The sequence below is a fragment of the Ovis canadensis genome, chromosome 1 (assembly GCF_042477335.2).
Source record: "Ovis canadensis isolate MfBH-ARS-UI-01 breed Bighorn chromosome 1, ARS-UI_OviCan_v2, whole genome shotgun sequence".
Classification (NCBI taxonomy): domain Eukaryota; kingdom Metazoa; phylum Chordata; class Mammalia; order Artiodactyla; family Bovidae; genus Ovis; species Ovis canadensis.
Window position 1 is genome coordinate 123392940 of NC_091245.1, and position 24571 is coordinate 123417510.

Genomic DNA, 24571 nt, shown 5'->3' on the forward strand with positions numbered 1-24571 from the left:
GCCAGCCCTAAGTCCAAGCGCGCCTCTGAAGCCTTGGTTTCTTCGGAGCAATGAGCGCTGCGTGTGCAGAAGGGATCCCGGCTCTTCTTTCTGGAGGGGCGGGCTTTGCACCGGGCGTGCCCGCAGTTTTCCGCGCCCCGCAAGCTCCTGAGGAGAGCTGTGGCTCCGGACCCAAGATGCCCGCCTGCCCGCCCGTTTCCCAGCTGAATTTCCCGTTGTCCAATCCAGCCTGTCGGCGGGCCGAGAGCAGGCTTGACCCGGGGCACGCCACTCCCGGTTGGGCACACGCGGGAGGGGGCGGCCCGGCGGGCTGATTAGACAGGATCCAAGCAGGAAGTCTTGGTCCCCACCCTGGGCTGCCGACCCACCCCACGCGGCCTGGGCACATGTCAGCCCGTCGAACCATCCGTCTGTCCCTCGGTGCGGCGACCCCCGGGAAGCCAGGGTGGGGACCGGGGAGGCTCCGTCCGCGACGCCCGCACCCGCAGGCCAATCTGAGGCGGCAGGCGGGGCGGCTGCGCGCGCGCGCGGCCCAAGATAAGAGGCCAGGTGAGCCTACCTGCGCCGCCGGCGGGACGCGGGGCGGCGCGGAGCGGACCGGACGCGCGGCGGTCTGGCGGCATGTCAGATAGAAGGAAGAGCTCGGCCCCTCTGTCCAGGTGAGCCGGGGTCCTGACTGCTCCGGGGGCCACAGGCTCGGGGTCGCACCGTGCAGCCCCCGGGGTCCCGGCTCTCCTTACTCCTTGTGGACGCTGGCCCGAGCAGGCTGCCTGTCTAGCCCAGAGAGGCCGCTCTGGGCGCTGGGGAGGCGTTCAGGAGGTAAACGGTCAATTCTCAGCTTCTGAGCCGCCCCTGACTGCTTGTCTTTCTCTGAAAAGTCTGAGAGGCCCCTCCCGGGAAGAGGCGGCCACACTGCCTCGCAGGGTCAGTGAGTAGGCCGAGCCGGCAGGTGCCCTCCCAGGGATGGGCTCAGGCTCTGGGCACAGTGTTTCGGGGTGCTGTCAGCGCTGGGGAACTTCACGCTTGGCGCTCTCCCTCTCTGTGCTTCAGTCTTCACTCACGAGTGGGGCCTTCAAAGGGTCCAGGGACTGGGTGTCTCATCGTTGTCTGCTGAACATCTAGTCAGGGTCAGAGAAGCCTGGGGGGTGGGTGTCCAGGAAGCAGCACCCTCATGTAATTGGTGACTCCTGAACTCCGCTTGAGGCCCCCCCCCAAGAGCATCTCCTGACCCCCTGACACCACCCCCAGAAGACTGAGGCCCATGTAGTGGATGGGCAGCAGCTGCGTGGGCCCCTACTCCTTGACCCGAAGGCTCTCGCTGATAGAAATTGGCCCCAGGCGGGCGTTTGGGTGGTGAGGCCAGGCTGCCTCTGCAGGTGTGGGCAGACCCTCCCATCCGGATCTTGACCCTCCCCTCCCCCCAACCCTACAAGGACCCCAAGCTCCAGGGAACCGGCATGGCAGCACCTCCTCTACCAGGGCTGGGGTCCCCCTGGACTCTCTGTCCTCACTTCTCTACAGCAGAGGCCTGTGGGGTCTGGAGAGGCCTGTGGGGTCTGGAGAGGGGAGGATATGCCCCGAGAAAGGAGGTGCTTGGTGCTCTGGATGGGGGCCCAGCATCTCAGAGCCCAGTCACACCTAGGGAAGGTCTGTGCAGAGGGTGGGGCTGGTAGTCAAGGTCTTGGACTCTGTGTGGGACTGATGCGTGAGTGTCTGTGTTTCCAAGTGGGGACTGTCTGTGTTCGGGTGTGTGTGGGTCATGCGTAGTGCGGAGAACTCTGGGTGGGTGGGAGATTCTGACGTCGCCATTTGGGCCTTGGGCGTTCGCGTCCTCTCAGATGTACATTGAGGCTGATGGTGCAGGGCTGGTCTTTGCTGGCCCTCTGCTCAGAGGCCCTGGGCTCCTGTGGCTGCAGGGATGGGCTCGAGTGCCCTGGGGAAGCTGCCCTGCCTCCCCAGGGCTCTGGGCTGCCGCAGCTGTTGCCAATGCTTGCCCAGGAGGCAGCTGGAGCCAGGACCCTCCGCCCCGCTCCCGGGAACAAGCCCCAGCTGGCAGAGGGAAGGGCTGTGAGTCACTGTCAAATGAGATTCCCAGGAGACGATGGGGTCATTGAGGAGAGGGTGAGGAGCATGGCTCCAGGCAGGGCCCACGTGGGCAGCCGAGGGGCAGTGGGCCCCCTATCCTTGGCGCCAGATCAAAATGCAGATGCCCAGCCCTGGATGGTGGGTCGGGTGCCCAGGACAGAGCGAGGGGTTAATCATTTCCCCACCTGGCCTCCTGCAGCCCTGCCACCTCCCAAGACACCTGGTTCTCCCTGGCACCTCTCCCTAAACCATCAGGGCTGGAGGGGACCTCACTGACCATCAACAATGGCCCCTTGCATGGGGAGGCTGGCTCCACTCGGGCAGCACACTAGCCCTGGGTCAGAGGGCCTAGTGTCAGGCCTGCACCCGCTCTTCCCCTCCCAAGGGTTTCATGACCTGCCCTTTGAACCTGGGCCTCCACGGAATGCCCTGGGGCAGCCTCTGTGCCCTCCCCTGCTAACCCTTCCCAGGCAGCTGAGCCTTGACCTGTCACACAGCAGATTTCTGTGTGCCAATTCCCTTAGGAAGGAAAGGTTCTGCCGATCAACCTGCCTGCAGGGACACCCCTGCCCTCAGCTGCTGACCATGGGCACGGCAGACTCAGGAAGAAGGACCTGGGGGAGGGAGCCAAACTGACTCTCCCCAGCACAGGGGGCAGGGAGTTTCCTGAACCACAGAAGGGAACAGGAGATCCCTTTCTCTAAGGATGGAGCATGGGTGCTGGCAGGCCTGCCTGGAGTGGAGAGGGCTGCGTGTCCAAGTGCCAGCTAGGTGGTGAGGGCAGCGGGGGTGGCTGCTGGGGCTTCAGTTGGTGGCCATGGCTCGAAACCCCCGGGTGTTGGCGTGCACTGACCCTGGCGCTCTAAAGGACAAGCTGTTGGCCGCTGGGTCTCCCCAAACCCGCTTCCCCAGTCTGTACCGGAGCTCAAGCTGACCTGGGGAATCCCAGGCACCCCACTCCCTCTGACTGCTCAGCTCCTGGGCTCCTGAGAAGGTGGAGCCTCCCTGGGCATCCTTCCTGGCACTGGGCCTGTGGTTAACAGGCTGCCCTGGCCAGGAACCTCGGTTCCTTCTTTTACTGGCCATCCTGCCGTGGGTACCTTGTTGATCCTGTGAGCCTTGGAAGCCTCATCTGCAGGAGGTGACCCCCCCTGCATTCCTCAAGGTTGTGGGGGCCTCCTGTCAGTGGCGCTTGTGAGCACCCGGTGCTGTCTAGGCACATGTCAGAGCCCTCACTGCTTCCTATGTTTATTGGTTTACTGGTCACTGTATTCACCAAACACGTGTGCTTCTGAGTGCTGAGCACTGCTCTGGGCCCTTTGTTGTTGTTCAGTCCCTCAGTCATGTCTTTGCAACCCCATGGACCACAGCAGTCCAGGCTTCCCTGTCCATCACCAACTCCAGAGCTTACTCAAACTCATGTCCGTTGAGTCGGTGATGCCATCCAACCATCTCATCCTCTCATTCCCTTCTCCTCCTGCCTTCAATCTTTCCAAGCATCAGAATATTTTTCAATAAGTTGGCTCTTCCCAACAGGTGGACAAAGTATTGGAGCTTCAGCTTCAACATTGGTCCTTCCAATATTCAGGGTTGATTCCCTTCAGGATAGACTGGTTTGATTTCCTTGCTGTCTAAGAGATTCTCAAGAGTCTTCTCCAGCACCATATTTCAAAGGCATCAATTTTGGGTGCCCAGCCTTCTTTGGGGTCTAACTCTCACATCCATACATGACTACTGGAAAAATCATAACTTTGACTATGTGGACCTTCGTTGGCAAAGTAGTGTCTTTGTTTTTTCAATGCACTATCTACGGCTGTTATAGCCTTCCTTTTAAGGAGGAAGCATCTTTTCATTTCTTGGCTACAGTCACCTTCCACAGTGATTTTGGAGCCCAAGAAAATAAAATCTGTCACTCCTTCCAACTTTTCTTCATCTATTTGCCATGAAGTGATGGGACTGTATGCCATGAGTTTCGTTTTTTGAATGGTGAGTTTTAAGCCAGTTTTTCACTCTCCTCTTTTATCCTCATCAAGAGGCTCTTTAGTTCCTCTTCACTTTCTGCCATAAGGATGGTATCATCTGCATATCTGATGTTGTTGATATTTCTCCTGGCAATCTTGATTCCAGCTTGGGATTCATCCAGCTGCATTTTGCATGATATAGTCTGCATATAAGTTATAGATATAAGTTAATAGAGTCTGCATATAAGTTATAAGGGTGATAATATACAGCCTTGTTATACTCCTTTCCCAATTTTGAACCAGTCCATTGTTCAATGTCCAGTTCTAACTGTTGCTTCCTGACCTGCATCCAGATTTCTCGGGAGGCAGGTAATGTGGCCTGGTATTCCCATCTCTTAAAGAATTTTCCACAGTTTGTTGTGATCCACACAGTCAAAGGCTTTAGCATTGTCAATGAAGCAGAAGTAGATGTTTTTCTGGAATTCCCTTACTTTCTCTATGATCCAGCAGATGTTAGCAGTTTGATCTCTGGTTCCTCTGACTTTTCTAAACCCAGTTTCACAATCTGGAAGCTCACAGTTCACGTCCTGTTGAAGCCTAACTTGAAGGATTTTGAGCATAACCTTAGCAGCATGTGGAATGAATACAATTGTCCAAAAGTTTGAACATTCTTTGGCACTGCCCTGGGCCTTTGGGTACCTTATAATCATTCCTGGGGCTTCACCTGCCCCCCTGGAAGCCTGACCTCCACCCCTCCTGTCCTCTCCCTTTCCTTGTCTTAAGAGGGTATCTCTTTGTTTGGTGGAGATAACGTTTCTGTTGGGCTGGGGGGTGTGGTTGAGGGGTGACCACATCACCGAGGTGAGCGGTGGGGTCTTGGTGTACAGCTAGGGGTCACTCCAGGATGCCTAGGCTGCCACCCTCTGGGCAAGAAGCTGTCTGGGGTGAGTCACTTCCCTGAGACTAGGCTCCGACAGATCACATGCTGTCTGACCCAGGTTCCACCTACAAACCAGCAGCTCCCCTGAGGGCTGAGTGGCCTGAGTGGGAACAGGCTTGCTCAGGCCCAAGGAATCCTAGGCGTTCCATCCCTACCTGGCCACAGGTGTGCAGGGGAGTCCCAGTTCTGTGGGCCAGTCACCCTGATGGGGGTAGACTCTCATCTCTGCAGTGCATGGCTGACCCCAAACTCTGGACTCGAGGGAGGGTCCACAGGGGGAGGGCTGACCTTGTGGACCCAGGGGAAGCCACGTACAGGAGTCCTTTCTCACCTGGACGAGGGCATCAGGGTCTGGTTGGAGGGGCCGTGGATTCCCGTGGAGTCAGTGATGGCAGAGGCCTGGAATGGTCCAGTTTCCATCCCATGATCAAGGCCGTGGTGCCTGGGCTGGAGCCCTTCCCACCCACTCGGGGGAGTTGAGCCCTGACAGGCAGGGGTGCTGAGGTCTGCACCGCCAGTGAGGCTGACAGCCAGGTGTGGGCAGGTACCAGTGTGGGGCCTAGGGTTGCTGCCCCTTTGTGCTCCCACATGTCAGGCAGAGATCTGGTGACCCCACGAGGAGGAGCACCCTGCCCCCTGTACCTGGCACCACGTTTGGTGGCATGCATGTTCTGGGCACCGTGGTGGATGCACCCTGTCCCATGGCCTTTTCTCTCCCCATGGGACAAGCTCTCCACACTTTGTTTGCAAATCTCTGATACTGCTGCTTGTTAAACCTTCTCAGCTGCTGGGCGTTACAAGCTCCACCTTCTGGAGCCCCCTGGTTGACTCTTGTCCAATCGGGCTTTTTCTAAGGGTCTGGGAGCCTCTTTGCCCAGCATTGCCCTGGTGGGCCCCTTCCTGCTGTCTCAGCACATCCCCTTCCTGTGGTCCACCAGGCTGGCTCCTGTGTCCTCCATCGAGGGAGTGTCTCCTTACCCTTCACGTCCTCCTGCCCCCCCCCAACCACCACTGCTGCAGACATCAACTGAAACCCTCCTCCCTGATGGCCCCCAGCCTTCTAAAAGCACCACCAGGAGCTGCTCAAGCCCACTTTCCTTCATTTTTCTCATTGCCTCGCTGGCCCCCCATCCCCATCCAGCCCCCCAGCAAACCCAGTAGACTCTGCCTTCAAATTGTGTCCCAAATCCATCACTTAAGTCTCCTAGTGGTTCCCCACACATGGAGTGAACCCGCGTCTCCCTTGGTCCCCAAGCACCTGCTCTGGCGCCCCTTCTGCTGAGTTCAGCATCCCCTGCCCCCACTGCCCCACATGCCGGCTCCACCAGCACACCCGCTCCTTGGAGCTCTGTCCCCTCCAGCGCTGCTGCCCCTTGTCTTTTGTCCCTCCTGTCCTTTTGTTCACGAGGCGGGGAGCCCTGCTCAAAAAACGTGAGTTTACTAAACACCAGGTCAGCGAACATGACGCTGGGCCTGAACGAAGAGGTCAGGGTGGTGGTGTGGCTCCTGCCCCTTTTAGGAAGGAGGACTGGGGAGGTGCAGGGAAGTGACCCCCCCTTAGGTGGGAGGATTAAGCAGGCTGTCTGACCTGGCCCTACAGAAGTCTCCCCAGGGTCCGGGGGCTCTTTCCTTTAGGAAGCTTCTTAGATAGGTTTTGTATGTCATTCAGTTGGTAAAACTTGTGGGTTTCCTCCAGGTAACATGTCTGCTGCTCCTATGATACTTCTTCCGTGGTTGCATGTGAGGCTCTGTAGAGGCAGGCGAGGCCACGGTAGGAATACGGCAGCGGAGAGGCTGGGGAACAGGTTTGGGCGCTAACCAGGCGGGAGCCTTACTACCCTGCAGTGATGCTGGGAGGCGAGAGGGTGGCCTTCCCCGGACCCTTCTGATCGGGGCCCAGACTGCTGGAGAGGAGCACCGGCCCACATGGCCTGGAGCTTCCCCTGTGGCCCCTGGGGAATCTCGGCCTCCCTCCCCGCGGGCCCCGCCCCTGGCCTCCCTCCCAGTAGGCCGAGCCTCTGGCCTCCAGGCCGTCCTGTCCCCCCATCTGCAGTCCAGCCCTTTCCCTCCCGGTGCAGAGTGGGGCTCACTTCCCTTTCTCAGTATTTGGTTGGTGGATCTGTGACCCTGTAGTTCCCAGTGGGAGGCTAGCCCAGCTTGGTTCCTCAGAAATTCTTTGCTCTTTGGCTAAATGGGAGCGGGGCACTGGGGGGAGGTAGGTGCGCGGGCAGGTGGGTGAGGATGACTGGTGGGAGGCTGGGGCAGGGTGCTGTAGGGACATGGGGCTGGAGGCAGGATGGTGGAAGGCGGGGTCTGGGGGGTGGCTATGAGGGGGACCGGTATGAGAGTGACTATGGCTCTGAGAATGACTATGAATGACTGTGAGTGACTATGGCTGGGAGCGTGACCGGTGTGAGTGACTGTGAGTGACTAAGTGACCAGGGGCCAGAGGCAGGCTCTGCCCCTCACTCCCGCCCACGGGAAGGCTGGTTTTCGGAGGTGAAGGAGGCTGGAGCACCTAGACAGTGAGGGAAGCAATGCAGGGTTCCCCTTTGGGGATGGCTGGTTCATCTGGGATCTCTGTCTGCGGGGCTGGGACATCCCAGGGGAGCCGGGGAGCCGGGGAGCTGGGATGTTTCTCAGTCACTGTTCATCTGAGAGCCTCAGATCAAAGCCGGGCTCTGCCAGGTTCACCTGCCTCCTTCGGGCTGAGCAGTGACCACCCTGCCACTTCCCTGGGCGCCCAGGCAGGGTGGACCGCCATTCCAGTGGGGGTGCAGGGTGAAGTCCGGCACGCCGCTCCCCTCACCCATGATGTCAGCAGCGGGGACGCTCTGGACGTCACCCTGAGGCTATGCTGACCCTCCATTCCCACCAGCCGGACCCAGCAGTGGGCCCTGGAGGACAAGGAGGAACAGGAGCGAGAACGCCGGCGGCGACTCTGGAACCTGAGATTCACCACGGATGATGAGGACCTGCCAGCCCCTGAGAGGTGTGGATGGGAGGTGGGACCCCAGTGAGGATGGACCAGCTGCCCCTGCCTGGGGAGTGGGCTGACCTTCTGTGGGCCCCAGGCTGGTCAGGACAGCAGTCAGGACCAGTGTGAGTGAGCTGGGCCGCTCTTGCTGGGCATTTTATAAGCTTAGCTCATCCTTCCATGCTCCTGAGAGTGCTAACCCGCCTCTCAGGTGGGTGCACAGCTCGTGCACCAGGGGCACGACCTGGGGGTTTTCGGGCCCTGGGCCAACCATGCCCCTTCAGCCCGGCCCCCTTCTGCTAGTGGACCCCCGTGGATTCTGATGGGAAGGAGGTGCTGCTGGTCTGATCACTAGCCCCGAGACTGAGCTCCCCAACACGCCTCACCGCGGGGACAGGGCCCACTCGGGGGACGCATCTCCTCTCACTTCTGAACAAGCTCAGTTCGCAGATCTGGCAGGAGGCTCAGCCAGCGAGTGAACTCACCTGAGCTGGGGCGAGCAGGTGGAGGCACAGGAGGGGCCCTTCTGTAGCAGCCCAGGTTTGGGGCAGCCTCCTGTGCGGCTCCCCGGCTCCTGGAGAGGGGGCACAGGGCATTTGGCCTGCACTGCACCCACGTGGCCATGGGGGCACGGAGGCCTGGGCACCACTCCTGGCTCCTGTGCCCATTGCCATGTGACTCAGGCCAGCGCCTTGCCTGTCTTTGCTCCTCATCTGTAAATGGCAGGGCCTGACAGAGAAGAGGTATTTGTTGAAAATGGAGTGGTTGCACCCTACAGGCGTGAGGTGGGGAGAGCTATGCAGGCAGCACTGGACGGAGGGTTGGCAAGTGGAGGGGCTTGGAGCGGAGTCCACATGGAGGCCAGCCAGCCAGCGGAGCAGCATGGGGAGCAGCAGGTTCAGGAGGGCATCAGACCCAGGTCATGAGCCTTTCACGCTGCCTGTGCCTGAAGGCAGGATGGGGTTCCTGGGGGCCAGGGTGTGGAAGGTGGAGAGAGGGGAGCAGTGTCTGAGGCGGGACTGATTCTACGGGGCAGGGACAGCAGCTGTTTCTGCCAAATGGACCATGTCTCGGGAGGACAGGGAGCCCCCACCGTCTGTGTACAGAGGCCACATTCTCTTTGCCAGAGTGAGGTGGGGCACAGGGGCAGGCCCAGTGTCCCGTGGGCGGGAAGGACTCACCTGCTTTGTCTCGCCCTGTCTTCCTGCCCTGCAGCACCAGAATGAGGCTCCCGGCCAGCTCGGTCAAATTAGGCCTGAAGGTGGAGCAATACCTCTCGGCCATACAGGTGAGAGGGCCGGGCCCTGGAGTGTGCTAGGCGTGCCAGGGGCCTCAGCCTCCAGGATCAGCGGCCTGTGCTCTCTGCTCCCAGAGATCAGAGTCCGTCATGTATGCAAACCCATTCCACACTGAGTTTCCCGTGGCTCCCGTGGATGTCACCAGCAAGCGCCACCTCTTCAAGAAGGAGCTGCTGGGCCAGAGCCAAGAGGACCCAGCCTCCAGCCACAAGGTGAGTGGCTCTGGCCCGCCAGGCATCTGCAGACCACTGAGCCTGGGGTCTGCAGAACTGGAGCCTGGGCACTGTGGGACAGCTCCATGCTTTCCTGCGTCTGTCTGGTGGACTCACGGGCTCGGCCATGCCTGTGCTGAGCCCCAGCCCAGCTGTGCACAAAGGTCCGGGGGAGGGTCCTATGGCCTGGCCGTGTAGATGTGGTGAGGGGGCCCCTCTGGAGATGCCAGCCCAGCCCCAAGGTGGGAGCTCTCTCCTCAGGAGAACTTGCAGCTCTCAGGGGTGAAGTCACGGCTCAACCTGTGGATGAGCAGGGCCCAGGAGTCAGCACAGCAGGGCCCACAGGTACCACATATGCCCCTCTGGCCCCAGTCTCCCTGCAGGCCTCTCATAGTGGGATGACCCATCAGGGGAGGGACAGCCCTGAGTGCAGTGGAGATGCTCTGCACGCGGGACGGCCATGTGGAAGCCTGCGGGTCAGAGGGTGGAAGGAGTTGGGCCAGGGGCTCTGCAGCAGCCTGAGCCCGGTCTCTGTCCCAATGCCCAGAACCAGGAGACACAGAGGGAGTTGGAAGCTGGCAGCAAGCCCCAGTGGAGGAAGACGCCAGAGGCCCCGCTGGGTGCCGAGGTGAGTGGGGGCCCAGCGGTTTGGGCAGCTCTCCCTGGAGAACGTTGGCCAGCAGGCACCCACTCCTCCACGGCAGGCCTGGCATGGGGGCCTGGCAGGCAGGGCACATGCAGGCTCCTAGAAGCCGTCTGCTGCACGGAAGACACTTGATCCAGAAGGAAGCCTAGACCCTGAGACTCCCAGCCCCAGTAAATGCTCCATGTTCCAAAAATCTCTGTGCTGGAGGAGAGAGCTATCTCAGGAAAGAGGGCAGTTCCAGGCAAAGCCAGCGACTCAGAAGAGACCAGTGTCTGAGAAAGCCACCGTCTTCGAGAAAACCCCAGTCCCCGAGATGCAGCTGGCCCCAGGCAGTGCCATGGCCCCAGTGTGGCCCCAGGACTGGGAGCACTCAGCCTCAGCAGAGTACCCGTCCAGCCCCACGAGGCAGCGGGGCACTGGGCCTGAGAAGGAGCCTGAATCTTCGGCGGGGCCTCTGCCCCAGGCTGACAGCCTCCCACCTGTCACTCTGCTGGTGCACGGTGCCCCCCCCCACCTCCCTGTCCTCCCGGCATCTCTGGCTGCCTCCCTGTCTCCTGTCCTCCCATCTGCTGTCCTCCCGGTGTCTCTGGCTTCCTCCCTTTCTCCTGTCCTCCTCCCTCCAGGCCGGCCCCAGCTCTGTCTCCCCTCCCTGCCTGCTCTGCTGCCCACAGGACAGGGGACTGGGATGGGGTCTCACCTGGCAGCCACACCACACCCTCATCCCAGGCCCAGACTCCAGGGAAGCCTCAGATGCTTCTAGGAGCTCCCCCATCCCTGGAAACCCTGTCCACTGGCCTGGCCCTGAGCCTGCGGCTGCACCTCCACAGACGAGGCAGCAGGCGGGAGCAGAGGACCAGCCTGCTGCCACCGCCCCTTGCTGCTAGGGTGAGCCGGGCCTGTGGGGGCTCCAGGCTGCCTGTTCTCCCGCATGACTTGCTCCCTGCTCCGTCCAGGTGAGCAGCCCCAGCACGGAGGCAGAGGCCAAGTCCCCCTCGCCAACAGTGGCTTTGCCCACCTTCAGCAGCAGCCTGCAGCATTCCAGCCCCCACACCATCTCCTTCAGGGTGAGCCTGGCTGCTGTGGGCCCCTCACTGCAGGGCTCGGGGCAGTGGGGTGGCAGGCAGGAGGCACCCTGAGAAGATCTGGGGGCATCAAGGAGGGGCTGTTGACCTGGCTTGATGGGAGGGGCCATGCCCCAGGCCCAAGGCAAGCCTTTCATGGGGGTGTGGCTGGGGTCTGTGTAGAGAAGAGTGCAGGCGAGAACCCAGGGTGGGCTGTGTTCTGAGAGGCAAGTCCTCCCTTGTGGAGGCTGTGGCTGCCACGGACCCGGCTCACTGGCACCTTTCTTCTCTTTCCAGATGAGCCCCCGGAGAGATAGCTCAGAGGCGGCCTTAACCCGCAGGTCAGGGCCTGGGGGCCCTGGGGCTCTATCTGATGTGGGGCTGAGGCATGAGGTGCAGCAAGGGGAGGGTCAAGCTGCCTGGAGAAGGCGGGTGGGAGGGGACGTCCTGGGCCATGGGTTGCCGGGGGCGGGGTGGGGGCGAGTGGGTGTGCTGGGGTCGTTTGAGTCAAGCACTGGGGATTCATGCACGCAGGCTGCACCATCTGCCCCAAGACTGTCTCTGAGACCAGCAGTCCTGGGCGAGGCTTGGGGACGTGGGGCACACAGTGGATGAGGGAGTTGCTGCCTTTGCTTCAGAGTGAGACACGCAGGAACCACAGGGCTCAGAGGTCCCAGGGGTTCAGGACAGGAACCGAGGGCTGGAGCCCCTTGCAGTCAAGGGAGCTCAGCCTGCGAGAGTGGGGTGAGGGCAGAATATGGCGAGCGTCAGGGAGCATGAGGTGGGGAGAATTCTATGAGACACCAGGGCGATGGCAGGGGGCGGAGGGCATCAGGGGATGTGAAGTGGGGAGAGCACTGCAGGCAGCTCTGGACGGAGGGTCGGCAAGTGGAGGGGCTTGGAACAGAGTCCACATGGAGGCCAGCTAGCCTGCGTGGCAGCACGGGGAGCAGGGTTGGGGCACCAGGTTCAGGAGGGCATCAGACCCAGGTCATGGGCCTTTCATGCTGCCTGTGCCTGAGGGCAGGATGGGGTTGATCTGGAAAGGGGAGCCTGGGGTTCGGGAGGGTGGAAGGTGGAGAGAGGGGAGCAGCGTCTGAGGCGGGACTGACTCCACATCACAGGGATAGCAGCTGTTTCTGGCCTGGGGGTCCTGCCAAAAGGACCGTGTCTTGGGAGGACAGGGAGCCCCCACCGTCTGTGTACAGAGGCCACATTCTCTTTGCCAGAGTGAGGTGGGGCACAGGGGCAGGCCCAGTGTCCCATGGGTGGGAAGGACTCACCTGCTTAGTCTCGCCCTGTCTTCCTGCCCTGCAGCACCAGCATGAGGCTCCCGGCCAGCTCGGTCAAATTAGGCCTGAAGGTGGAGCAATACCTCTCGGCCATACAGGTGAGAGGGCCGGGCCCTGGAGTGTGCTGGGCATGCCAGGGGCCTCAGCCTCCAGAGTCAACGGCCTGTGCTCTCTGCTCCCAGAGATCAGAGTCTATCAGGTATGCAAACCCATTCCACACTGAGTTTCCCGTGGCTCCCGTGGATGTCACCAGCAAGCGCCACCTTTTCGAAAAGGAGCAGGTGGGCCAGAGCCAAGAGGACCCAGCCTCTAGCTGCAAGGTGAGTGGCCCTGGCGCACCAGGGCTCTGCAGACCGCTGAGCCTGGGGTCTGCAGAACTGGAGCCTGGGCACTGTGGGAGAGCTCCATGCTTTCCTGCGTCTGTCTGGAGGACTCGAGGGCCCGGCCATGCCTGTTGCTGAGCCCCAGCCCAGCTGTGCACACAGCTCCAGGGGAGGGTCCTATGGCCTGGCCGTGTAGATGTGGTGAGGGGGCCCCTCTGGAGATGCCAGCCCGGCCCCAAGGTGGGAGCTCTCTCCTCAGGAGAACTTGCAGCTCTCAGGGGTGAAGTCACGGCTCAACCTGTGGATGAGCAGGGCCCAGGAGTCAGCACAGCAGGGCCCACAGGTACCACATATGCCCCTCTGGCCCCGGTCTCCCTGCAGGCCTCTTATAGTGGGATGACCCGTCAGGGGAGGGACAGCCCTGAGTGCAGTGGAGATGCTCTGCACGCGGGACGGCCATGTGGAAGCCTGCGGGTCAGAGGGTGGAAGGAGTTGGGCCTGGGGTCCTCCCCTGAGAAGGGGCGGGCCAGGGGGCTCTGCAGCAGCCTGTGCCCAGTCTCTGACCTGATGCCCAGAACCAGGAGACACAGAGGGAGTTGGAAGCTGGCAGCAAGCCCCAGTGGAGGAAGACGCCAGAGGCCCTGCTGGGAGCCGAGGTGAGTGGGGGCCCAGCGGTTTGGGCAGCTCTCCCTGGAGATCGTGGGCCAGCAGGCACCCACTCCTCCACGGCAGGCCTGGCAGGGGGTGCTGGCGGGCAGGGCACATGCGGACTCCTAGAAACCATCTGCTGCACAGAAGACACTTGAGCCAAAAGCAAGCCTGGACCCTGAGACTCCCAGCCCCAGTAAATGCTCCATGTTCCAGAAGATCTCTGTGCTGGAGGAGAGAGCTGTCTCAGGAAAGAGGGCAGTTCCAGACAAAGCCAGCGACTCAGAGAAGAGACCAGTGTCTGAGAAAGCCACCGTCTTCGAGAAGACCCCAGTCCCCGAGATGCAGCCGGCCCCAGGCAGGGCCATGGCCCCAGTGTGGCCTCAGGACTGGGAGCACTCAGCCTCAGCAGAGTACCCGTCCAGCCCCAGGAGGCTGCAGGGCACTGGGCCTGAGAAGGAGCCTGAATCTTCGGCGGGGCCTCTGCCCCGGGCTGGTGGCCTCCCGCCTGTCACTCTGCAGGTGCACGGTGCCCCCCACCTCCCTGTCCTCCCGGCATCTCTGGTGGCCTCCCTGTCCTCCTGGCATCTCTGGCGGCCTCCCTGTCTCCTGTCCTCCCATCTGCTGTCCTCCCGGTGTCTCTGGCTTCCTCCCTTTCTCCTGTCCTCCTCCCTCCAGGCCGGCCCCAGCTCTGTCTCCCCTCCCTGCCTGCTCTGCTGCCCACAGGACAGGGGACTGGGATGGGGTCTCACCTGGCAGCCACACCACACCCTCACCCCAGGCCCAGACTCCAGGGAAGCCTCAGATGCTTCTAGAAGCTCCCCCATCCCTGGAAGCCCTGTCCACTGGCCTGGCCCTGGGCCTGTACCCCCACAGCCGAGGCAGCAGGCGGGGGCAGAGGACCGGCCTGCTGCCACTGCTCCATGGCTGATGGTGTGAGCCTGGCCTGCGGGGGCTCCGGGCTGCCTGTCCTCCCGCATGACTCGCCCCCTGCTCCGTCCAGGTGAGCAGCCCCAGCACGGAGGCGGAGGCCAAGTCCCCCTCGCTGGTGGGCCAGAGCCGAGGGCCCAGCCTCCAGCGACAAGGTGAGTGGCTTGGGCCTGCCAGGCGTCTGCAGACCGCTGAGCCTGGGGTCTGCAGAGCTGAAGCCTGGGCACTGCAGGACAGTTCCATGCTTTCCTGCGTCTGTCTGGCGGACTCGAGGGCCCGGCCATGCTTCTTGCTGAGCCCCCAGCCCAGCTGTTCACACAGCTCTGGGGGAGGGTCCTATGGCCTGGCTGTGTAGATGTGGGGAGGGGGGCCCTCTAGAGATGCCAGCCCGGCCCCAAGGTGGGAGCTCTCTCCTCAGGAGAACTTGCAGCTCTCAGGGGTGGAGAAGTCACAGCTCAACCTGTGGATGAGCAGGGCCCAGGAGTCAGCACAGCAGGGCCCACAGGTACTGCGCATCTCCCTTGCAGGCCTCTCGTAGTGGAATGACCTGTCAGGGAAGGGACAGCCCCAAGCATAGTGGATAAGCTCTGCATGCGGGATGGCTGTGGGGAAGCCTGTGGGTCAGAGGGCGGAAGGAGGGCCTGGAGTCCTCCCCCAGGAAGGGACGGGCCAGGGGACTCTGCAGCAGCCTGAGCCCGGTCTCTGTCCTGATGCCCAGAACCAGGAGACGCAGTAGGAGTCGGAAGCTGGCAAGAGTCCCCAGTGTAGGAAGAAGCCAGAGCCCCCACTGGGTGCCAAGGTGAGTCGGGTCCCAGGGGCTGGGGCAGCTATCCCTGGAGAATATGGGCCAGCAGGCGCCCACTCCTCCACAGCAGGCCTGGGCCCTGCCCAGCGTGGGGGGACTGGGGAAAAGGGGGTGTCCCTGCCCCGTCCCATGAACCCCCTTGTCCTAACCGCCCTTGGTCCCGCAGGTGTGAGGAGCCAGTCTCAGGCCAGCAGCCGCGCTGGCTGCCTCTCCCACCCACTTTCCACACTGGACCTGGGAGGATGCTGGCCAGCTTCCTCCCCGCCCCTCTGGGGCAGGTGTGCCCCATGCCTGTCCTGCTGCGGGCACTGCGCGTCTGCACAGAGCCTCGCCACCCTGTCCACGTGGACTCCTGCTCTTCCTCCTCCTCCGGGTCCGTCAGGTCGCACCAGTGTCTCCGTGCACCTCTCCCAGGCTGGCCCCCACTGTCCTTGTGCTGCCTGCCAGGCTGGAGGAGCCATGCTGACCTCTCCCAGGCCCTGCCTTGCTCCCCTTCACACCCCACCTGCTGTCCTGGCTAACCCATCCTGTGCCCCTCCCCACACTCAGGAAAGAGCTGATAAACTCATTCACTCTCAGGTGTGACCAATAATTCCTTAAAAATCATTCTTTCCAGAAGCTTTGCTTTTCAGTGGAGGCTAAACAGTGTGGGGATGATGTTCTGGCTGTGGGGGCTCGAGCGGGGCAGGTATTTGTCTGACGGCAGCCTCTGTGGCCACAGCCCAGCACACTTGCCCCCACACCTAGATCTCCTCTCCCCTGCCCTCCTGGGCCAGAGGGGACGCTGAGCTGTGTGTAGACCAAGCAGCCAGAGCCAGCCTGGTGCCGTCAGCTCTGCGTGCTCTGTGTGGCTGGTGCTGTTGCCCCCGGGGGGAGCCCTCAGTGCCCACTGGGGCTTCCTGGGAAGGGTGCAGAGGGCAGCACCACACTGCCCACCCTCTTGCACTCACTCTACACACGAAGGCCCTGCATTCACCCTTCCGGGGGGGAGGGGGGACGCACGCCCAGGGCAACCTCAGGGCGATGTGTGAGGACAGCACACAGCCCGGGCACCCGCCTGACCACGCCCGCCTCCTGTGCCAGGCCTCCTGTGGGTCCCCAGGGCCGCGGGCACGGTCTCTGCGTTCTTGTCCCTCATCTGCTGTTAGCTCTGAGAGGTGACTTCCCCTCGTGGGCAAGGGCAGGGCGTCCAGGGCAGGCCAGCTGTGGCGGCTGCAGTGACGGCCGCCTGTGCTCTGAGTTAGTCCATCCTGCCTTAGGATGGCTCCTGGATCCCACACACAGTCAGGCCACGGATGCCTGGAACCTGCCAGGCTTTTCCTGTGGGGCCTCGGGTGCCAGAGCCCTCTCCCAAGCATCCACAGAAGCAAATTCTGTCCCATTTGAAGGACTTTTGAGCTTACAAGGCACCCACTGAAGTAGCTTGAGTTAAGGGAAGGTGTAGGAAAAGCGGTTCCTAAATTGCAGATTTCGGGGCAGGACACAAAGCCTGGCTGGGCTCCCGGGAGCCAGACCAGGAGAGCGGGTGGCAGCCTGGCTGCTCACTGTCCCCCGGTGCCAGCTGCTGGCTCCTGGCTTCAGCCGGTCTTGCCCCGGATCTACTGGTACGGGAAGGGCCACTGGGCTCAGAGGCCCCCGGGGACCGTGGAAGGACAGCCTCAGCTGAGACGGGGCCAGGTCAATAGAAGAGCAGGTGAGGAGCGCGTGTTGGATGGGGCCTGGGGCTCCCCAGGCAACAAAGTTGAGGAGGGGTGGGACGTGGGTCAGGCGAGGGGGAAAGTGGGGAGAGGCTATCGTTGCCCACAGAGAGGAGCGTGCATCACCACAGGCAGCCCTTGGCAGGGCCGGGGCTCAGGGCCCAGGAGGAGTTGGGCAGGACAGGGGCCCTGAGAATTCAGAGAGCAGGCCTATCCCAGGTTTGCTTCCTCTTCTTTGTCCTGTCCCGAGCCCTTCCATGACACAGGTGCTGTGCTGGAGGCCGCAGACACAGGCGTACAAGCAAATGCAAGGCCCGTGTGCTGGCCGCGTGGACATTGTATTCTAGTGGGTTTAGCAGATTGTAATTTTAAGCTGTCGTGTCTTGAATTTCAACCATCTTCCCTACCCCTCTACTCAACCAGCTGCCTCTTTGAAGAGAACCCTTGCTCTTTGCTGGAAGTTTGACCTTGAATTTGATACCCTGCAGTGGGTCTACTCCCTGCCCAGTGGGGGAGGGCTTGCCACGTGGCTTAGGGGGCAAGCAGACCCCTCTGTAGGTGTGCTCACTGAGGCCGCCAGAGCCTGCCTCCCCACTAAGGGTGTTCACCCGCTAGAGGAGCCAGTAGCCTGGAAGCACCCTTGTCCACATATCACCACAGCTGAGCTTCTGCCCCAACCTGCCTTCCTGACTGCTGGCATCTGCTTTATTGGGGTTTTCAGGACAGACAGCTGGCTTGTGTTATGTGCCTGCTCTCTCCTGTCCCCTGCATGGCTGTCCTGGTTTTAAATAGTTTATCTGAGCAGCTGGAAGACCACATGTGCTTATATGGCCTGGGGTACATGTTCCCTTAGCCCTGTCCCTGGCACCTGCCAAAATAGCAGCCAACACCCCCTCCCCCCCTGCCCCCACCACCTTCAGCCTGACTCCCGCACACATTTCTCCCACCACCAGGCCGCGGGCCTGTTTAAAGCCTGTCCAGCCCCTGCCCTCGCCCAGACCCCACAGGGCAGAGCAGACACCACAAGACCCATTGGCAGCTCCTGTTCTGGGTAAGACTGGGGCAGGCTCTAAGAGCAGAGGCATGCCCTGTAGTCTGGGCCCTCTGTCCGAAGTCGCAGTGTCCACTCTGACTGGGTGTCAGAGCTGGGAGAGGCCCGCTTCCCTCGGGAGCTTTAGAGGGCGGAGTCTCAGAGATAACTCCCTGAACCTAGTTTAACGGACCCTTAGCCTGAGGCTGGAGACTCCGGTGTGAATCACAGACGTCCCACTGAAGGCCTGGGGTGGGTGGAAGATCTTGGGTGAATAGCTGTCCCTCCCTGGGTCTCTTTCCTCCTCTGTAGGATGGAGAGGCCAGGCCTCTAAATGAAATGATGTTCCGACCCTCGGGGACTCCCCTTCCTGGCACCTCCTCCCTCTAGGCGGGGAGCCCCTACCCCATCCTGGGCAGGTCCTCCCCCCCTCACCGGGGAGCAGAGCCGGGCCGTGGGTGCCCACACCAGTCAGAACAGTCCTCGTGGCCACATTCTCCTCCATGGGGTTCAGAAGCTGTCAGAACTGCTGAGAAAGCCTGCCCACCAGAAGCAGCCAGGGGACCAGGGACCCTGGAGGCCCTTCCAGGCAGATGCAGGGCTGGGCCACACCCCAGATGAAGGAATTCATAGGGCCTGGACTCCATCTTAGGCCTGTTCATGCTGATCATGCTCAGCCACCTTTCCAGTGAACTCTGAACTCTGTGTTTAGTGCCTATGAAAACAACAGAAGGACAAGACCCCCTCTAGACCAGGGAACCTTGAAGATCTATCTAGGTTACTCATCGCCTAAGAGAAAACATACATGAATCACCCCTTCCTCCAGACAGGCCATAAATTTTTCTGTATCTATCAGAGTGTAACCTCAGGTTTATTGATTATTGGCTAACTGTTTGACTTTTCGAGCACATAGCACCTGAATCATGGGGATATTGGGATTGTATTTTCCTTGGTTTACGTAAGTCTCAAGGAATTTGGAGTGGTGGGTTCAGACACGTACACATGGGGTATAAAAGATTTTCACAAATGCTGGTCAGGGTCCTTGGCTAAGAGGAGACTCTGCCTTGGGCCCGCCAGTGTAATAAACTGCACTCCACTATCTGCATTGTCCTTCTGAATGAGTTTGTTTCCCAGAATGCGTGGCTACATGTACAGGGCACTCCACGGCTGAGCAGCGTGGAGAGACCCGTTTCCTGGGTGGGGAGACCGGCTCTCTGGGTCAGGGTGTTAACCCTGAGTCCAGTGCCCCCACCCCAGGGTCCCTGCCCCCCATCCTACTGGGGAGAGCACCTGCTGGAGCTCTGCAGGGAGAACCGCTCCCTCCTGAAGGAACATGGCTGGGGGTTGGGGGGGGGCACCTGGAGATGGGTGTTTGAGGCTCATTCTTGTCCTCGTGCAGCTGGGAGACCTGACCTCCCGAATTCCTCTTTACCCTGGGTCTTCGGGCAGGAACCTGGGAGGATCTCATTGCCCTGGTCCAGCTCTGCAGGTGGGCCAACAGCTGCTGTCAGGACGAGTCCAGCTGCCTGTTGGGCACAGGGCTGAGGGTGAGGCCTCTGCTCTTCTGTTTCATGGATAGGTTAACAGAGGCGCAGAGAGGTTAAGTGACTCAGATAAGGTCACACAGCAAAGCTGGGTATTAAACCTTGGTCTTTGACAGCATGGCCAGTGTTTCTGTTTTATTCCCCAAGAAAGGTGACCCTGGCCTTTTGGCTGTGATGGCGACCTGCTAGAAAGGACAGATGGGGGCTTGGCGTGGGCCTTCTGGCCCCTCTTCCAACTGGAGGTCCCCCTGGCCCCCCTCCTTCCTGCCACCAGTGCCTGGACGCGATCTCAGATGCCTCTTCTGGGCTGGAAGCCCTCCCCCACCCCGACCTGCCTCTTGAGCGGCTCTATTTTTAGAAGCTGTGCTTACAGGAGTAGGGGGACTCGCAGGGCCACAGAGAGAGCGTGAGAGCTGCACCTCAGGCTGGCCAACCCCCTCCCTGGAGGCCTCCGTGCACCCCAGGGTGACGGACTTCTCCCGGGGCTCAGGCCCCTGGCCTGACTGCTCCCTTGGGAGCAGTGCTGACCTGCCAGTCCTCACCCACCCTGGGCTGGGGGCTGTCCCCCTGCCGCTCTTCCCCCACTCCCCATTTGGAGACTCTTTGGGATGAGTACCCCCACCCAGGGGAGCCAGCTTCAATCCAAAGCACCCTATTGCCAGCCCCACCCTGCCTGCCCCACTGTAGGTCTGTTTGCCCCGACCCAGCAGGACTGGATGACTGGGAGCAGGTTCAGAAGAGTCACCAGCCTGAGGCTGCTGCCTGAGGCAGTCTCCCCTGGGGGCTATGGGCAGGGCTCCTTCAGCACCTCTGAGCCACAAAGCGGCTGCCTTGTGGCAGACACCATGCCACCTGCCAGAGCTGGGGCTCACCGCACGTCTGCAGACAGGTGCCTGGGTGGGTCTCAACCATGAGGGTGGGGTCTGGGGGACAGGTGAGTGGGCATCAGCACCCCGTCCAGGGTGCCGTCACTGCAGCCTGAGTCACAGGTTGGTGGCCACAGCACTGGGTACAGCCTCCCTTCACCCCAGCCTTCCTCCCCTTGGAGAAGAGGAAACTGAGGCACAGGGGCCAACAGCCTTCCCACGGTCACACACACAGGGCGTGGAGCTCGTATCCTGAGCCATGCCCACCTCCCAGCCACCCCTCTGGCCTCTCCGTGTGCTCACAGCGACTGGGACAGCAAGACGCTTCCCCATGTGGGGCCCTGGGCTGCCTCAGGCCTTGGGAGTGGGGCTTGGACCCCAGCTTCTGTTCCCAGAGCCGCATGGAAGACACCCTGGAGAAGCTCCACGGAGCTGGGCTTTTCGTAGAGACGGCAGCTGTGAAAGATGAACAGACCCCACACCTGCCCAGGGTCCCCCGGGAACCACCACACAGGCTGGGACGTGGGCATTCCCTCATCTGTGATCCGCCTGATTCCCTGCTCAGCTCAAAGTCCCCATGTGTCTGGGGTCTGGTGTAACCAGTGTCTGCTGTGTGCTGCGTGTGTATGCACACGTGTGAGGGTGAGCTCCCTTCCATTTAGCCTCTGTGGGTCTGGTATCTGGTGTGTGTCTGATATTGTGTGTGTTGGTGTGTGTCTGCTGTGTGCTGTGGGTGTGTGACTGTATGTGAGGGTGAGCCCCTGGCCGTTTACCTGTGTGTGTCTGTGCAGCCACCAACACAGCGGCCCTGGGCGGCTCTGGAGCCGCGTGTCCCTCGGGTTTCCCTCCAGCCTCCACAGGCCCTGAAGCCATGCTCCGTCCTCCGTGTTTGCCCCACGGTGGCTCTGAGTGATTCACAGGCAGAACCTCATGCAGCAGCCTCTCCCCGTGACCGTGGGCCCCGAGTTTGGCCCCAGGCATCGGCTGACCCTGAGGGTTCCTCCCTGTCGCTGAGGTGCTCCCTGGGAAGAGGCCTGGCTGCAGAAGACTCAGGAGCCTGCAGCCTGGCCCTGCTGAAAGGGCGTCTCTGCATGACAGGGGCGCGGGTCCGGTGCAGCTGGTCCAGGGCTGGGGAATGGCAGGCTCAGGGCTTCCCACAGAGATGAGCGGCTGGCCCTCTGCCAACCTGGACTGTCTCTCTGTCTCTCTCTGTAGAGGGAAGAGGAGGCCATGTCGGACGTGGAAGAGAGGGTGGATGAGTATGAGTGAGTGCTGGGGTGCTGGGCAGGGGCTGCGCCCATCAAAGGTATGGCGAGAGCCACACCCTTGCTTCCAGCTCCTTGCCTCGGGCTGCCCCTGGCAGGGGGCTGGCTGTGAAGACCCCAGGGCTAGAGGATGGACTGGCCGGGGGCTGGGGGTTGGGCCTCCTGAGAAAAGACCAGAGAGTTTCCCTGAGGACCCAGAGGCCACAGAGCCACTGTGCCCATAAACCTGCCCCAGACCTGGCATCATGGCCCTAGGGGCTGCTGACCCTGCCCTCTGCCCTGTCCCAGGGGCCAGGGAGGGGGAGCACACTGGAAACCATCAGTCAGTCACCTCTGGAGGAGGCAGTGCCCGGGGCAGACAGGACCGCAGGCGTAGCTTGGACCCCAAAGACCCCTTCCTGGGCACCGAGGGTGCAGAACTGGGGGCTGGGTGGAGGGCTTGTGCCCATGGACTTGGGCCGGGTGGATGGGGAGGGGGGCGTGCAGAGCCCAGAGACCAGCACTCGCCAGGTTTCCTGCAGGGGGAAGCAGCTGAATGGAGCTGGGCTGGGCTGGGCTGGGCTGTGGGTAGGGGACGGGCAGACTCCAGGACCCAGCAGGGGGGTAAATGTCTCCAGGAAAAGGCCGTGGGGTGTGTGCACACGTGTGTAGACATCCGTGCTGTGTTCCTGACAGCGTCTCCCCTCACACCCCAGGGAGCAGGAAGGCAAGCACACCCCGACTCTCACAGGGCGCAAGAACAGCCTTGCTGGAAACTGACTCTCTTCTCTCCTCTCTTGTGCTCATGCCTCCTCCCAGAGCAGAAGCAGCCGAGGAAGGTACCGGGTGGGGGTTCACCCAGTAAGCATCTCGCCTGTCCCCACTCCCTGCTCCCAGTTGAGCAATCCCCCCACACACCCAGCCCGGGCTTCCTGTGGGCAGAGTCCTGTGCCAGGCCATGCCATGTGTCTGCTCCACCACCTGACTGGGCTGGGGGCCACACCCCGCCAGCAAGTGATGAAAATAGAACCCCCCTGCCCCCAGCCCCGGCCCTGGCCTTCTTGGATGCTGGGCGGCCCCTCACCCACTCGGGTCCTTTCTGGTCCCAGACACTGAGGAAGGGGCTCCAGGGCCTGAGTCTAGGATAGGACCCTGACCCTGTGCCGTGACAGCACTTCCGGGTGCAGAGGGGACTCCAGCCCCAGAGAGGCAAGTTTCAAAGGACAGGACCCTGAGCAGACTTTCCCCTGAAGGAGCAGACACGGAGCGTTCCAAGCTTTGTGGCCCCTGGTCCTGCTGAAGCTGCCACTCCAGGAACATTCTAGAAACAGTCTGCAGGCCATTGGGACCCAGTTTGCAGCTTCTGGTTAAACCAAGAACAGAGCAGCCCCTGTCAGCCACACAGGTCCCCCAACATTCACTAGGACCTTGGATGTCACTGGGCCCCATACCTCCCTGTGCCAGGCCTGCTCACTGTCTGGTTCGCCTCTCCAGAGCACGAGGAGGTGGTGGAAGAGGATGCTAGGGGCGGCAAGGGCCCCAGCGCTGCTCCTGTGGCAGCAGGAAGGCCCCCTAGACTGTGGTCTTCAGCCTGGGCAGCCCCCAGTCCAGGTAGGGCTCAGCCTCGTCAGTACACGCTGCACCTGCTTCCTTCAGCCGGGTGGTCCTGGGCCCCAGGCAGGTGTGCACAGGTGGATCCTGGACCTGGAGCCCTGCAGGGCCTCCTTGGCTGAGGACGTGTGAGGGGGACAGGGGGCTACTGGCAGGGCCTTGAGCTCAGAACCAGGACCATGACTCCTTTCTCATGTTCTGTTCAGAAGATGGAGAAGAGGAAGTTAGTGGTCAAGTTCAGCCTTTCCAGGGTCGTAGTTGCATCAGTAGATCTCCAACCAGTCTCTAAACAGTGAACTCACTCTTCCCAAGACAAGTCCTTGCCAGGCTGGACCCTCTGTGAGGGATGTCTCTCTGATGCTGAGTGAGCCACACAAAGTATTAGCAAACCCAGCTCCTCCATCCTGAACACATTCGATCTTCTTCAATACCAACTGTCCCTGTCAATGGAGAGCCACAGAATACTTCTGAGAAGAGCATTAAGAGCTCTGCTGGAAAGGAGGCAGTGAGGTTTGTTTAATTTTAGAGGTATGTTTTAATGGGAGACAGTGACTGGTGGGCCTGAAGAGAGGATGTGAGGAACTTGCTAACTTGCACACCTCCCAGACCTCTGGCTTCAGAAACTGTGTAAAGGGCTGTGCACATGCTATTACCACCCACCAGGCAGGCAGTGAACAAGGGAGCAGAATGGATTTAGAGAAGAGAGAACGTCAGCTTGGATCTCCTCCCACAGTCATGCAGAGATTTTTTTAAGACGAGGAAATTTACATCTGGACTTCATAGAGAGATCTGAGCCAGAAATTGGAATATGGAGTCATCCACATGTTGGGAAAGGACTGCCCAGGATGGGTGTTAGGGTGGACTAAGCTTGAGGCTGGGGGAAGCAACGTTTAGTAAGAAGGGTTCAGGGGAAGAACAGGACCAGGAGAAGGGAGCAAAAGCCAGCCCAAAATGTAGGAGGCAAACCAAGGAGAAGCATGCAGCAGAAACCAAAAAAAGGCAGGGTTTTCTGTTTGGATAAAATATACAGTTGTTTAAATGATGTTTTTGAAGTATTTTTGAATAATGAGAGATGGCATTAATGTTGGCTGTAAAACACAACATACTAAATTAAAATATTAATGTTTCTGAAGTTTGGGATTATAGCTTCCCCCAAAGAGCATAGATTTGTGAAAATTGATGATATTTGATGATAAGGTCAAAGAGAAAGTCAACAATTTCAAAAGAACCTAAACAATGTATACTATGTTCTGTGACTGTTTCAACTATTTTGCTGTAAAAAAAAAAAGGGGGGGGGCTGCATTTAAAACCCATATGACTTTTGTGTTATTGTAATTTATAATAAGAAATATGCATTTGGTCTTTGTCCGATTTCTGGCACAGAGCTCATAAAACCCTTGG

The 24571-nt window shown here is 60.6% G+C and overlaps 1 protein-coding gene across 10 annotated transcripts; it reads left to right on the plus strand.

The window, feature by feature from the left end:
* The first annotated feature begins 226 nt into the window (after positions 1-226).
* On the plus strand, positions 227-15756 carry LOC138433996 (caldesmon, smooth muscle-like). 10 transcript variants are annotated; one of them, XM_069577737.1, is made up of 17 exons: positions 305-659; positions 7865-7978; positions 9179-9251; positions 9336-9473; positions 9735-9818; positions 10021-10101; positions 11073-11183; positions 11478-11521; positions 12498-12570; positions 12655-12792; positions 13055-13138; positions 13371-13451; positions 13663-13965; positions 14447-14528; positions 14792-14878; positions 15092-15172; positions 15345-15756. In XM_069577737.1, exons 1-16 carry the CDS (start codon positions 622-624, stop codon positions 15139-15141), a joined length of 1581 nt encoding a protein of 526 aa, XP_069433838.1. In that variant the 5' UTR covers positions 305-621; the 3' UTR covers positions 15142-15172; positions 15345-15756. The 10 variants fall into 10 exon arrangements, with proteins under 10 accessions (XP_069433846.1, XP_069433872.1, XP_069433838.1 ...); XM_069577728.1 differs by having other exon boundaries at positions 559-659; positions 13660-13965; XM_069577745.1 differs by lacking the exon at positions 9735-9818 and having other exon boundaries at positions 227-659; positions 13660-13965.
* Positions 15757-24571: the final 8815 nt, after the last annotated feature.

What these genes read in the sequence shown, in the direction of transcription:
- LOC138433996 (XM_069577700.1), top strand. Translation starts at nt 622, where the DNA reads ATGTCAGATAGAAGGAAGAGCTCGGCCCCTCTGTCCAG. An exon ending in AATACCTCTCGGCCATACAG is followed by an intron (nt 12,571 to 12,654) that starts GTGAGAGGGCCG and finishes CTCTGCTCCCAG; the next exon opens with AGATCAGAGTCTATCAGGTA. An exon ending in AGGCCCTGCTGGGAGCCGAG is followed by an intron (nt 13,452 to 13,659) that starts GTGAGTGGGGGC and finishes TCCATGTTCCAG; the next exon opens with AAGATCTCTGTGCTGGAGGA.